The following is a 12592-nucleotide window of genomic DNA, read 5'->3' on the forward strand; positions in this document are numbered from 1 at the left end:
GCGGGTTGGTGGTCTGGTGTCTGGTGGTTCTGTTGGTTCTGGACCTTGTTCTGGGATCTCGTTTCCAGAATCTTCCTGTTGCTTTGGTCTGTTGACTGTTTTGGGTCGCTCCTCCTCCAGATGTTCTGGACCTCCTGACTCTCCTCGTCCTCCAGCCTGACTGTGTTTTTCCCTGCAGGCGTCCTGAGGGAGGTCACCACCCACTTCATGGTCGACACCCGGTCGCTCTACAAGGCCGGGGGAAGCCACATTAAGGTCCAGGTGTCCAACCCGTCCGGCGCCAACACGGACGCCTACGTCTCTGATCAGGCGGATGGGACCTGCAGAGTGGACTACACGCCTTACGAAGACGGTGAGCATTTCAGCTGCGGTTCGTCTACCAGAGAAGATCTGCTGCTGTTTCCTCTCCACCTTGTAACTGAAGAGCTCAGAAAGCCTGAGTTGATTCTGTGCTGCCAGAGCAGCAGGGAAGGACATGGTTCTGGTTCTGGTTCTTGAGCTCTCCTGCTGATCTTCAGGGTAAATGAAGCCCCAGAGGGAGAGCAGGGAGCTGCTGGTATTAATAGCTGCAGACGCTCTGCATGCTTTCCACTCAAAGTAACATGCTGGGGCCCAGTGCATCATGGGACGCAAATACTTGGTGTTTATTTCCAGCCGGGCAGAAACACACAGTGAACTGAAATGTTGCTGGTTCCAAACCCTGATGCGTCCTGGAAAGGCTTTTAAAGAGCTTTTTCTATCTTCATTAGAAACCTCAGAGTAATCAGACTGCCGCTGAACATTTACCACGATGTCCCAAGATGCACTGGGCCCACCACACTTTTTTAAATCTGAAGGGCCTTCATCGTTCCTCAATGGTTCCTCCGTTGTTCCTTTGTCTTTCCTCCATCATTCTTTTGTCGTTCCTCCATAGTTCCATCATTCCTCCGTTGCTCCATCGTTCATCCGTTGTTCCTCCCTTGTTCCTTTGTCGTTCCTCTATCGTTCCGTCATTTCTTCGTCATTACTTCATTGTTCCTCAGTGCTGTGGATCCATGATGCTTCACTGACCGTTTGGTTTCTGCTGCTCAGCTGGAACTAATGTCTCTGTGTTTCCAGGTTTGCACCTGATCGAGGTTCTCCTGGACGACGTCTCCGTCCCAAAGAGTCCCTTCAGGGTGTCAGTCACCGAGGGCTGCGACCCCAGTCGGGTCCGAGCCTTTGGTCCTGGGCTGGAGGAAGGTCTAGTGAACAAATCAAACAGCTTCACTGTTGAAACCAGGTAACCATGTTCTGCTGTCTAGAACTTCCCAGAACCCACAGGAACGGGACCGTTTGGACTGAATTCCCTGTATCCCGTTTTAAGGGGCGCCGGCACTGGAGGACTGGGTCTGGCCATTGAAGGTCCCTCAGAGGCAAAGATGTCCTGTCAAGACAACAAGGACGGCAGCTGCAGTGTTGACTACATCCCGTTCACTCCCGGAGAATACGACGTCAACATCTCCTTTGGAGGCCTCTCTATCCCAGGTCAGAGGTCAGCCCAGCTGTGTGGCTTCCTCCCAGGGAACGGCTAATCATCTTTCTGATTCTCTCCAGGAAGCCCGTTTCGTGTCCCGGTCCGGCAGGTGGTCGATCCCAGTAAGGTGAGGTGTTCTGGTCCTGGACTGGGAGGAGGAGTCCGCGCTCATGTTCCTCAGACCTTCACGGTGGACAGCAGCAAGGCGGGAATGGCTCCTCTGGAAGTCCAGATCTACGGACCTGCAGGTGAGACGGTCAGCCAAGGACACGTCTTTACAATCAGGCGGGTTTTCATTCCCCCACGTCTCACTGAACAAATAAAACCTAAATGAGCGAGCTAGCTATTTAGCTCCAACTAGATTTGTATTTAGTTTTGAGATAACTACATATTTAGTTTACAAAATAAATAGTTAGCTCTGAGCTAGCTAAATATCTTGGTTTATAAACTAACTATTTAGCTAGCTCAGAACAAAGTTTTTAGCTAATATGCTAATTCACTTGCCAATAGGTGGAAGCAGACTATAAAAATAAAAGCTGGGTCTTGAGAAAATCTATATAAATCCTGAGAACTGATGCATCTCTGCTACTGCCCAGCTTTTATTTTGGTACTTAGCTTTTCACTAAATATTTAGCTTGCTAGCGAAACATAGCATGGTGAAAATATGACTAACAAAAGTGAATCCTCATTTTTTGTCAGACTAGATAAGAATTATTACTGTTAATTTGCGACTGCGTAGCTGTGCTAATGAATGGTAAATTCATTAGCTGTAACTTTATTGAGCACAGCAGGAGGAACCAGTTTGACACGTTAGCGTCATGAGGGTCCTCTGGTCACTGAAACAGGTTTTCCTTCCCTGATTCGCTCCATCTTGGTGCTATTGGTTCTGATGAGGACTTGTTCTGTCCCCAGGTGTGGCCGAGCCGCTCAGCGTCACAGACAACGGGGACGGTACCCACGCGGTTAACTATACCCCGGCCAGCGACGGGCCGTACACGGTGTGCGTGAAATACGCCGACCAGGAGGTCCCTCGGAGGTTTGTCCCGAGCAGAATGCTGAGCGGGTTAGACTTCCAGAACCAGCTGTGACCTGTCAACCCATCTCAACTCAGTCCCTTTAAGATCAAGACCCTCCCGGCTCATGACGCCAGCAAAGTCCGGGCCAGCGGTCCGGGCCTGAACGCCTCTGGGGTCCCGGCCAGTCTGCCTGTGGAGTTCACCATCGACGCCAGGGACGCTGGAGAAGGACTGCTCACCGTCCAGATCCTGGTGAGTCCAGCAGGCTGCCAAGTTTTTTCAGAACCGTCTCTGCCATTGATCTGCAGTGTGGGAAACCAGTAGGACTCTGGTTTCAGCTAAACATAACCGTCTGGTGAGGCAGGTGATGGAAGTGTAGCCTCACCGTGCTCTGTTATCTGTCTCCTAATCCCGACCCAACCCGGCCCGGCTGCTGGTGCTGCAGGACCCAGACGGGTGCAGGCGCGAGGTCTCGCTGTTTGTGGAGGACTGGGGCAGGAGGGTGTGGCAGTCCCACATAGTAAAGAAAACCATCCCCTTCAGTATTCTGAGGAGAGGCTGCGTAAGGCCGTGACCTCTTCACCCCATCTCACCTTCATCCTCACCCTTCCCTCCTCCTCCTCCTCCCTCGCTGCCTCCACTTCATCGCCGTTCACTGCTTCGCCACAGAGCCGCTTGCTTTAGGTGCTCCGGTTGTTTCCTACAACACATCAGGATCTTCCAGGTTTAACTGGATCATGACAGGTTCAGTATTAGACAGCTAGTTTTAATATCAGACATTTCAGCAACAAGGTAGTTCAAAGTGCCACAGCAGAAAAACTTACTACAGGAACCAGTTATGAAACTAGCAGCAAACATTGCACATTTAATTCTCTGACTCTCCCAGGTGTGTTTGGGCCGATCCAGTTAGAGGTTCCACCAGATTTAGAACTGGTTCTGATGTGTGTCATGCTTCACCCTCCCCCACCCCTCTGTGGTCTACATGTGGACTGACTCCATCCAGTTTGTGGGTTGAGCTAACAGCCAGACTAACCTCTGGTTCTCCGTAGACCCAACAGCACTGACCTCAGACCATCAGCAGCCAATCAGGCTTCAGTAACCACTGGACCTCAGTGTAGAGTGTGTTCACATCAGCCATGTGTGTGTAAGCTTTAATCCAACTCCTAGAGAGTCTGATTCGGTTGGTGAGGTGTGAATGCTAGTTGACCTTTGACCTCTGGTCCTCCAAACCTCAGTCTGGGTTCGTTTGAAGTGAACTCTGGTTTGGTTTGAATGCATATGTGAACACCAAGCGGACCGGAGACCGCTTCAAAAGGAGGAAGTGGACTACAGCGCAGGGCATTCTGGGTAAATACAACCAAAGCTAGCATGCTAGCCTAGCGCTAGAAGCAGAAATGGCTCCTGGTCTTCAGCCAGAGACTAAAGAGAAATCCTCCAACTGCTAAAATCTGACGCCTCCATCTTGTTTCCATCTGGTGAAGAAGGAAGTTGCTCTCAGTGTCTTCAGAGGTTTTTGTGTTGTTTCCTTCAGTGGTTCTTGGTGCAGCGCCCCCACAGGCCAGGAGGGGAACAGGTTGGTTTGACTCAGAGCAGAGAGAAAGAGAACCACAGCAGCTGCTTGAGTAAAGCAAGGCAGACATTCATGCTTCACTCCAACCACAACTCCTATAAGGTATTCACACCCTTAGGATGAAGGAGTGAATACTTTTGGAGGCTCTGTGTGTAAATGTCCTTGTCTGAAAATGAGATGTTCCTGAAGCTTCGCTCTACCAAAGACCAGCAGCCAATCAGAGTGCTGTTCCCAGTGGCTGATGGTCTGAGACCAGTGATGAAACCGTTCAGTCCACTAACTTCCTGTCCGTGTCGAACCAGGACCCGGAGGGAAAACCCAAGAAGGCCAACATCCGGGACAACCGGGACGGGACTTACACGGTGTCCTATGTACCGGACATAACGGGACGCTACACCATCACCATCAAGTACGGAGGGGACGAGATCCCGTACTCGCCCTACAGGATCCACGCCGTGCCCACCGGGGATGCCAGCAAGTGTTTGGTCACAGGTCAGGCTCCGCCCACCACTGCTCACATCACCAATCAAATTCAGCCTTGCTGACTGTGTTGTTTCCTTTCAGTTTCCATTGGAGGACACGGACTGGGTGAGTTCCTACAAACTGCTGATGTTTCACTGAGAGTCCTGCAGGTTCTCCTGCAGGAATTAAAGTCTTGCTGCAGCTTTTTAAATGTTTGCATTCTTTATTTTTCTCCCTCATCAAAACCAAATGAACAACAAAGACTCAAAGGAACTGAGAATAAATGTTCTCTGAGTTCCTCCAATTTTCCTGCTGCTTAGTGTGAAAAGAATCATATTTATGTTTTAGATCCACTTTATGGATGGGAACCATGGCAACAGCAGTCTTTTCTCTGTTTTCTTCCCACATCTGTGTCTCTTTGTCTTTGTCGAACTGTGTTAGCTACAGCTGCACCACCTGCTGGTGGAGCGGAGGTATTACAGGTATCACCATATAGAGATGCAGATTTTCTCAAATCCAGAAGGAAAAAACATCAAAATCGTCTTTTTAAAACATCTAGTTGGTGGCAGAGGCCTTGGACGTACCTTTGAGAGAAAACTTTCAGCTGCTCGGTCAGCCAAGCTGCGTCTCCAGAAGGTCCACCTGATAAAACCCAGATTCTGTCAGTTGTTACCAGGCAGAATTAGAATCTGACTTGGTTCACAGAGACCCAGGTCAGATGACTGGTCTCAAAGCAGATTCACTTACAAACAAGTTAATGTGGAGCAAATGTCTTGTTTTCATGCCTTCAAAGTTCAAACCAACCTGTTGAGATCTTGGAACCAGAGAAGATCAGTTGGTCATCCACCCAGCCTGGATTCTTCAGGTCCTCTGAACGTCTCTCTGGATTCAGACACAGATCCAGACTGTCTCTGGGAAGGACCTGGTGAAGGCAGCTTTCCCACCTCTGGCTCACATGCAGAGTCTGATTGTAGGTCTAGTCTTTCCTTCAGCTGTGGTCTTGGCAGGACTTGACGTCAAATCCTCAATTTTTCTTACAGTATTAAAACCAAACCAACAAGCCACCTCCGTCCAATTGGTAACCAGGTGTGACAAGCAGGTTATGAGTCAATGATCCTCTTTCAGACAAAGAACCCGAGTGTTTAGGATGAGAAATAAAAAGCATGTTTAGGATTCAGAGTTGCTCATCTTGGAAAGTTCCTTTCTTGATGAACACAAGTTCCAGAAAAGAAATGAAAATGCTAAGGAAATGAATTAGACTCATGCATGATTGAAAATCAGAACCCAGTTCCCACAGGTCCCAGTTGGTTAGCTGGTATCAGGCAACGACACCCTGCTCTCCTCATCAGGTTCAGGTCTTGGTCCAACTATCCAGATCGGAGAGGAAACGGTCATCACCGTGGACGCAAAGAATGCTGGGAAAGGTAAAGTCACCTGCAAGGTGTCGACGCCAGACGGAGCGGAGCTGGATGTGGACGTGGTGGAGAACGCCGACGGGACATTTGATATTTATTACACGGCTCCAGAACCCGGCCAGTACATCATCACTATCCGGTTCGGAGGGGAGCAGATTCCCAACAGCCCCTTCCACGTGGAGGTGAGTAGAAACTGCAGACTGGCTGGGGTTTGGTTTGGGTTGGGTTGAGTCCTAGTTTCTGTTGGGTTGGATTTATTCCTGGTTTAGGTTGAGTTTTGGTTTGGTTAGGTTTAGTCTTGTTGGGGTTGTTTTCTGGTTAGTCCTGGTTTGGGTTAGTCTGGGAACCCAAGTTTCAGTGGAAACTTCAGACATTTCTTCCTGGAAGTTTAATTAATGATACATTGATAAAAATAAACTAGTTCCTGTTTAATATGATCTGTTTTCCGTCTCCAGTGGATAATCTGAGTAATCAGCCTCCGACTGACTGAACCTGCTGAGTTCAGCCTGAGTTATTTAGGTGTTTGCCTTCAGCTAACTGTTGTGTTTGCTCTAACTGTTGCATCTTGTTCTCGTCAGGCGAGTGAAACCGTGCCAATAATCGAGGAACCATGTGACAAGGTTCAGTCGCAGCAGCCCTACTCGCCCTACGCAGGCTTCTCCCCTCACTGGGTATCAGCGCTGCCGTTAATCTGCTGCTGCAGACCGACTCTGTCACTGACACCTCATGGTCAATAACAACCCAGGTTCCCTGATCCATCCTCTGCCAGCTGCTGCATGAAAACCTACTGGGCTGAAATAACCAAAGCTTCGCTTTAAGTTCATTTCATCTCTTCACGGTTTGGTCCTGCTGGGTCAGAACCAGCTGTGATGGACCGCTGGCTCTTCCAGCCACTCATTTTCCTCCCATTTGTTTCTGGACCCGTTCCCAAAGCTCCCTGTATGCTACCAGTGACACACCTCCCCTCTGCTCCGGTTTAGGCAACAGACGATCTGATCAGCGCTGCGGATGGGATGGAGCCGGTGCTGCGTCCCTTCAGCCTGGTTATTCCCTTCACCGTGCAGACAGGAGAGATCTCGGGTACGACACACACCGCATCCATTGCTCACACTTCATGACTTCATGAAACGTCTCCGTCGCTGTAACGAGTTAAAACCCGGTTGGTGTTTCCCGCAGGCGAGGTCCGAATGCCGTCGGGTCGAACGGCTCGGCCAAACATCGCTGACAACAAGGACGGGACGGTGATGGTGAAATACTCGCCGACTGAGCGCGGCCTGCATGAGATGGACATCAGATACGACGGAAGCCACATCCCAGGTAACTGCTGCCAGACTTTCCGATCCACTTGGACCTGTTTGAGTTCACTGATCTGACTCCCAGAACCGGGATGTTCCCTGCTCCGGTTGCACTCACTGAACCATGTTTCACTGTTACCTGCAACCATTGATCCTCTCTGAGATCAGCTAAACGGGTCAGAAGGGAAACCAGTTCATACCACAAACACTCCAGGTTCTGGTTCTCCTCTCAGTGGGACGGGCCGTTTGGGTTCATGCCTCCTGGTACAACAGCACTTAAACACAAGACTTATGCTGTAGGAAGAAGGAGCTAAGTTCAACTTTGGTGGAACCAGAACCTCCAGCAGAACCAGAACCTTCTGTAAAACTGCTTCCCTCCTGTGTGTTTCAGGAAGTCCACTGCAGTTCTACGTTGATGCCATCAACAGCGGTCATGTGACAGCGTTCGGCGCCGGCCTGAGCCACGGTGCGGTGAACCGGCCTGCCACCTTCACCATCGTCACCAAAGACGCCGGAGAAGGTATCGGCAGCAGGAAGCAGGTTTTCTATGTTTCAGTCAACAGGAAGCTGAACGTGAAGCAGGTGAACGTCGTCATGGTGCGTCCTCTGCCTCTCTGCAGGAGGTTTGTCCCTGGCTGTTGAAGGTCCGTCCAAAGCAGAGATCAGCTGCACAGACAACAAAGACGGGACGTGCACGGTGTCCTACCTGCCCACCGCGCCTGGAGACTACAGCATCATCGTCAAGTTTGATGACAAAAACATCCCGGGAAGCCCGTTTATGGCAAAGATCACCGGTACGGAAACGCCACAGGGAAACAAATCAAATCAGTCTGAGTCTGGACCGTGCTAAGAGAATAAACCGACTTCTTGCCAACCGGGCCGGTTCACTGTTCACTCCTTCATGTTTCCTCTTCAGGAGACGACGCCAAGAGGACGTCGCAGCTCAACGTTGGCACCGCATCAGACGTTTCCTTAAAGATCACAGAGACGGACCTGAGCAGCCTGATGGCAACCATCAGAGCGCCATCTGGCCACGAAGAGCCGTGTCTCCTGAAGAGGCTCCCCAACAGACACATTGGTACCTGTCCAGGTCTCACCTGGGTTCAGAGCCCGACCTAAGAAACTTTGCTGGCATTTTCAACAATTGGTTTCCTCACTGTTGAGCAAAGAAAGTTCCTGAAACGTCTTGATAGATTTCATTTGGGACAAAACGGGACAGAAACCTTGTGCATTTCTCAACATGTCACAGGAAGTGATGTCTGATCTGTCGTTCATGCAGGAATCTCCTTCACCCCGAAGGAAGTGGGTGAACATGTGGTGAGCGTGAAGAAAAGTGGGAAGCATGTGACTAACAGCCCGTTTAAGATCATGGTGGGTCAGTCAGAGATCGGCGACGCCAGCAGGGTGAAGGTTTACGGCCAGGGCCTGGTGGAGGGACACACCTTCGAGGTTGCAGAGTTCATCGTGGACACCAGGAATGCCGGTGAGGATGCATACCGCCTGCTCAGTGTCTGGGTCGGGGTTTCGGTTCTGACAGTCTGTTTTGTTTGGAAGGTTATGGCGGTCTGGGCCTGTCCATCGAGGGTCCGAGCAAAGTGGATATTAACTGTGAGGATGTGGACGACGGGACGTGTAAGGTGACCTACTGCCCTACAGAACCTGGGAACTACATCATCAACATCAAGTTTGCTGACCAGCATGTTCCAGGTAAAGCCAGAAGCTGCTGCTCTGCCTCCTGACATGCATGCTGGGAAACAGGAAGAGGCGGAGCAAACACCAGGAACGGTTTGTGGAGCACTAGGTGCTGTTACAACTTTAAACGCATCGGATCAGACAAAAAGCCTGGTGAAAATTAGAGAAGCGAACATGTAGATTAACACTGCCTCCTACAGGCAGAATCTGAAAACACAGATTATACTTAACTTACTCAGTCCCTCCAGGGTTTCATCCTGTTTCTGTGATGCTGGTTTAGAAATATTTGCAAGGAATTTTGTGATATTTTGTACTCATTAATACATTTTTATTAAACATTTTGTTTTTCGTTCCTCACCAATTGTGGATGATAACCTGACTTAAAGTCAGACTGAGACAGAAATACTGCCACCTGCAGGTGGGAGTTACTATCACTTAAACCCATAGTTATTAATCATTTTTGCAGAAAATTTGCAACATACTGATGTGGCACGACAATACTCACAAATATGCATTAACCCAAAAACCAATGGGGATCTGTTGGTTTCTAAACTGATTAAATCTGCAGATTCTGACTCGGTTTAGTTTAACATTGTTGGTGTTTCCAAACAGGAAGTCCGTTCACTGTTAAAATATTTGGCGAAGGCCGAGTGAAGGAAAGCATCACCAGGAGGCGGCAAGCCCCCTCCATCGCCACCGTGGGCAGCACCTGTGACCTCAACCTGAAAATACCAGGTAGAGTTTGTCTTCATCTTCTGCTCCACTCCTTTTCCTCTGCCCTTCCTGCCTCCTGCTTCCTCACCTTCATCTCCTTCTTGTTCTTGTCCTCCTCCTTCCTGCCTGCCGGCTGCAGGAAACTGGTTTCAGATGGTTTCTGCTCAGGAGCGTCTGACCCGGACCTTCACTCGCAGCAGCCACACCTACACCCGCACCGAGCGCACTGAGATCAGCAAGACCCGAGCCGGAGAGACCAAGCGGGAGGTCCGGGTGGAGGAGAGCACGCAGGTCGGAGGAGATCCCTTCAGGGACGTGTTTGGAGATTTTCTGGGCCGAGACGGTCTGAGCGGGTTCAGCGGGATGCCGGCCGGAAGCCGCCTGCCGCTGCAGGACGGTGTGTGTCCCTGAAGCTCTTCCTGCTGCTGCTTGGTTTCTGTCTTTAACCACAAACTGCTCTCAGGTTTCCCTCCAACCGCACATGAAGTCCCATCGGTGCTGCAATACACAGTGTGAACAGATGGGGGCAGTGTTTTGTTCCTGTTTGACAGTAGAAACATATCGTCACCTTCCTAAAACAAAGACCTGTCGATTTCTTGCCAAAAGTGATTTTATTGTTTTATTTGTGTCTAATTAATCCTTTAACAAAAAAGAAGTGGTGACTCTTTTTTGTTTTTGCATAAATCATTTTTGGTAAAAAAAAACAACAACAAAAAAACAACATTATTTTAGGAATGTGACGATATGAAACTTTGTGTAAAGTTGTTAATATCTTTGTCCCATTAATAAAATATAAATATGTAATTCAGCCTCAAACTGGTGGAGTAAATATTAGTTGTTTTATTTTTACTCATTAACAGCTGGACTAACTGGGTTCACTATATTTATATATATATTATTTCTGCATGAGAAAAATAAAGCAGTGGTGCAAAAACATAATTAATATGTAAAATAAGAATCAAAGAGGACCGCCAGTCTAAACGCAGCTGAAGAAGAAATGAGTTATTTAGGTTTCGCTTCACTCCGCCCAGCTGATGACCTGTGATGTCTTTGTCCTCCCGTCTGTCCCGTCTGTCCCCCGTCTCTTCTGTCCCGTCTGTCCCCCGTCTCTTCCCTCAGGTGAGGCAGCGAACCAGGAGATGACAGCTCAGGTGACGAGTCCCGGCGGGAAGACGGAGGACGCAGAGATCATCAAGGGAGAGGACAGCACCTACAGCGTCCGCTTCGTCCCTCAGGAGATGGGCCCTCACGTTGTCAGTGTGAAGTACCGGGGCCAGCACGTCCCTGGGAGCCCCTTCCAGTTCACCGTGGGGCCCCTGGGGGAGGGAGGGCCCCACAAGGTCCGAGCTGGAGGAACCGGACTGGACCGCGGCGTGGCAGGACTACCCTGTAGGCTTTAACTTTTGTTGATGTAAAATGTGGTTTTTATTCATTTACATCATAAAAAACAAAACATTTGTATCATGGACGGTTCTGCTTCTCTACATATTTACTGGAAGCAAAACATTTCTGGGTCTCGTTTCTCTAACTTCTGTTTTTATGCAGGAAAAAAACTGATAGAAATATATAATACAGAATGTACTTTTAAGAACTTGCAGCATAGTTTTCTGGTTTCTTTATATCCTACAGGATGTTTAGCACTCGTAGGTTCCCCTAAATTAATTTCAGTTCTGAAGTGCTTTAGCGTTAGCTTAAGCTAAATTTCATATTGGTAGTTATAAAACACTTTAATATTAGCAGAACTATTGTTTCCTCCAGTAAACCTGCTCAGCCTGGCAGTCGGTCCGCCGTGTTTTTGTATTAAAAGATGTTAAGTAGACAGGAAATGTAAAGATATTACCGGGTAATTATATGTTACCAGAAAACATGGCCAGTGAAATGATATTTAAACCCACAACTAATCTTAAGAACAACAAATCAAAAAATACAATTAAAATGAATATCAATTATTTGCACTTCTGATTAATCCAAATTAAGTCCGCGGCTCCATCAGACCCCCGGGGCTTCAGGGGCTTCAGGGGCTTCAGGGGCAGCGTGTTGAGATGTAAAAACCCACATAATTCTTTGTTCACAAAGATAAATCATTCTCATCGCTCCCTCAACACACTTCTGACTACAAGTTATTAATGCGGTTCACATAAAGCTGTGCAACCAGAGCTAACGCAGCGCGGTTTAAACTCAATGTGGAGTTCGTCAAAGAAAAATAATTCCCCACGGGGGGGTTGCTGTAAATATCCATGCAGGTCAGCCTGTGTCCGGTTTGAGTGAAAGGAGGGGCGCGCGATCCGTCCTGAGGTTAAAGGTCAGAGATCAAGCAGTGGCAGCGCGAGGCAACATGCAGAGGCGCCTGCGGTGTGATTGGTCCGCTCCCCTGGCTTTAAAATATACACTTATCTTTTAGAAATAAATTTGCTCCGCCAGTGAAACACTGAGAGCAACAGAGACGCTTTCAATCCAGATTAAATTCTTATTAAAAATTATTATTTTTTGTTTGGATTGTTAATTTTTCTAAAAACAAAAACAAGCAACGTTGGCCTGGCGAGGGGGGCTAGTAAAGCATGGCGTGCCGCCAGGCTTACAATACACTGAAGGAAATCCTGATTAGTGTTTCTGAATTAGCATTAGCACACCTAACTTTGTAGCTAGCAGTGCCCACCTCTGCCTTCAGTGCTCTTCAGCTTCCTGGAAGGTAGCATCCAAGTTCTGCACCCATACCATAAGAAAGTCCTGTTTGGGCTCTGGGAAGCTGCGGCTGTGCTGTGACGGAGAACTTGTGTTTTTTCTGCAGCTGAGTTCAGCATCTGGACCAGAGAAGCTGGAGCTGGCGGTTTGTCGATTGCTGTGGAAGGACCCAGCAAAGCTGAGATTACCTTTGAAGACCGAAAGGACGGATCCTGCGGCGTCTCCTACGTGGTGCAGGAGCCCGGTAAGAA

At 48.8% G+C, this 12592-nt stretch overlaps 1 protein-coding gene across 9 annotated transcripts in view; it reads left to right on the forward strand.

Annotated features, from left to right (window-relative positions):
- LOC116736344 (filamin-C-like) overlaps positions 1–12592 on the forward strand; it is a 35876-nt gene that overhangs the window by 18275 nt on the left and 5009 nt on the right. For 3 of the 9 annotated variants that reach the window (XM_032588737.1, XM_032588738.1, XM_032588741.1), the window contains 22 exons: positions 179–352; positions 1099–1261; positions 1346–1506; positions 1576–1743; positions 2408–2531; positions 2607–2763; positions 2957–3073; positions 4384–4573; positions 4646–4669; positions 5893–6140; positions 6537–6629; positions 6939–7038; positions 7135–7275; positions 7645–7773; positions 7874–8047; positions 8170–8331; positions 8533–8736; positions 8808–8960; positions 9558–9680; positions 9799–10056; positions 10779–11048; positions 12448–12585. In XM_032588737.1, the coding sequence (XP_032444628.1) occupies positions 179–352; positions 1099–1261; positions 1346–1506; positions 1576–1743; positions 2408–2531; positions 2607–2763; positions 2957–3073; positions 4384–4573; positions 4646–4669; positions 5893–6140; positions 6537–6629; positions 6939–7038; positions 7135–7275; positions 7645–7773; positions 7874–8047; positions 8170–8331; positions 8533–8736; positions 8808–8960; positions 9558–9680; positions 9799–10056; positions 10779–11048; positions 12448–12585 (3471 nt within the window). The remainder of the gene's footprint in view (positions 1–178; positions 353–1098; positions 1262–1345; positions 1507–1575; positions 1744–2407; positions 2532–2606; positions 2764–2956; positions 3074–4383; positions 4574–4645; positions 4670–5892; positions 6141–6536; positions 6630–6938; positions 7039–7134; positions 7276–7644; positions 7774–7873; positions 8048–8169; positions 8332–8532; positions 8737–8807; positions 8961–9557; positions 9681–9798; positions 10057–10778; positions 11049–12447; positions 12586–12592) is intronic. The other 6 variants (XM_032588740.1, XM_032588742.1, XM_032588743.1 and 3 more) reach the window with 4 other exon arrangements.

This window comes from Xiphophorus hellerii, chromosome 17, assembly GCF_003331165.1.
Source record: "Xiphophorus hellerii strain 12219 chromosome 17, Xiphophorus_hellerii-4.1, whole genome shotgun sequence".
In the NCBI taxonomy this organism is placed as follows: Eukaryota; Metazoa; Chordata; class Actinopteri; order Cyprinodontiformes; family Poeciliidae; genus Xiphophorus; species Xiphophorus hellerii.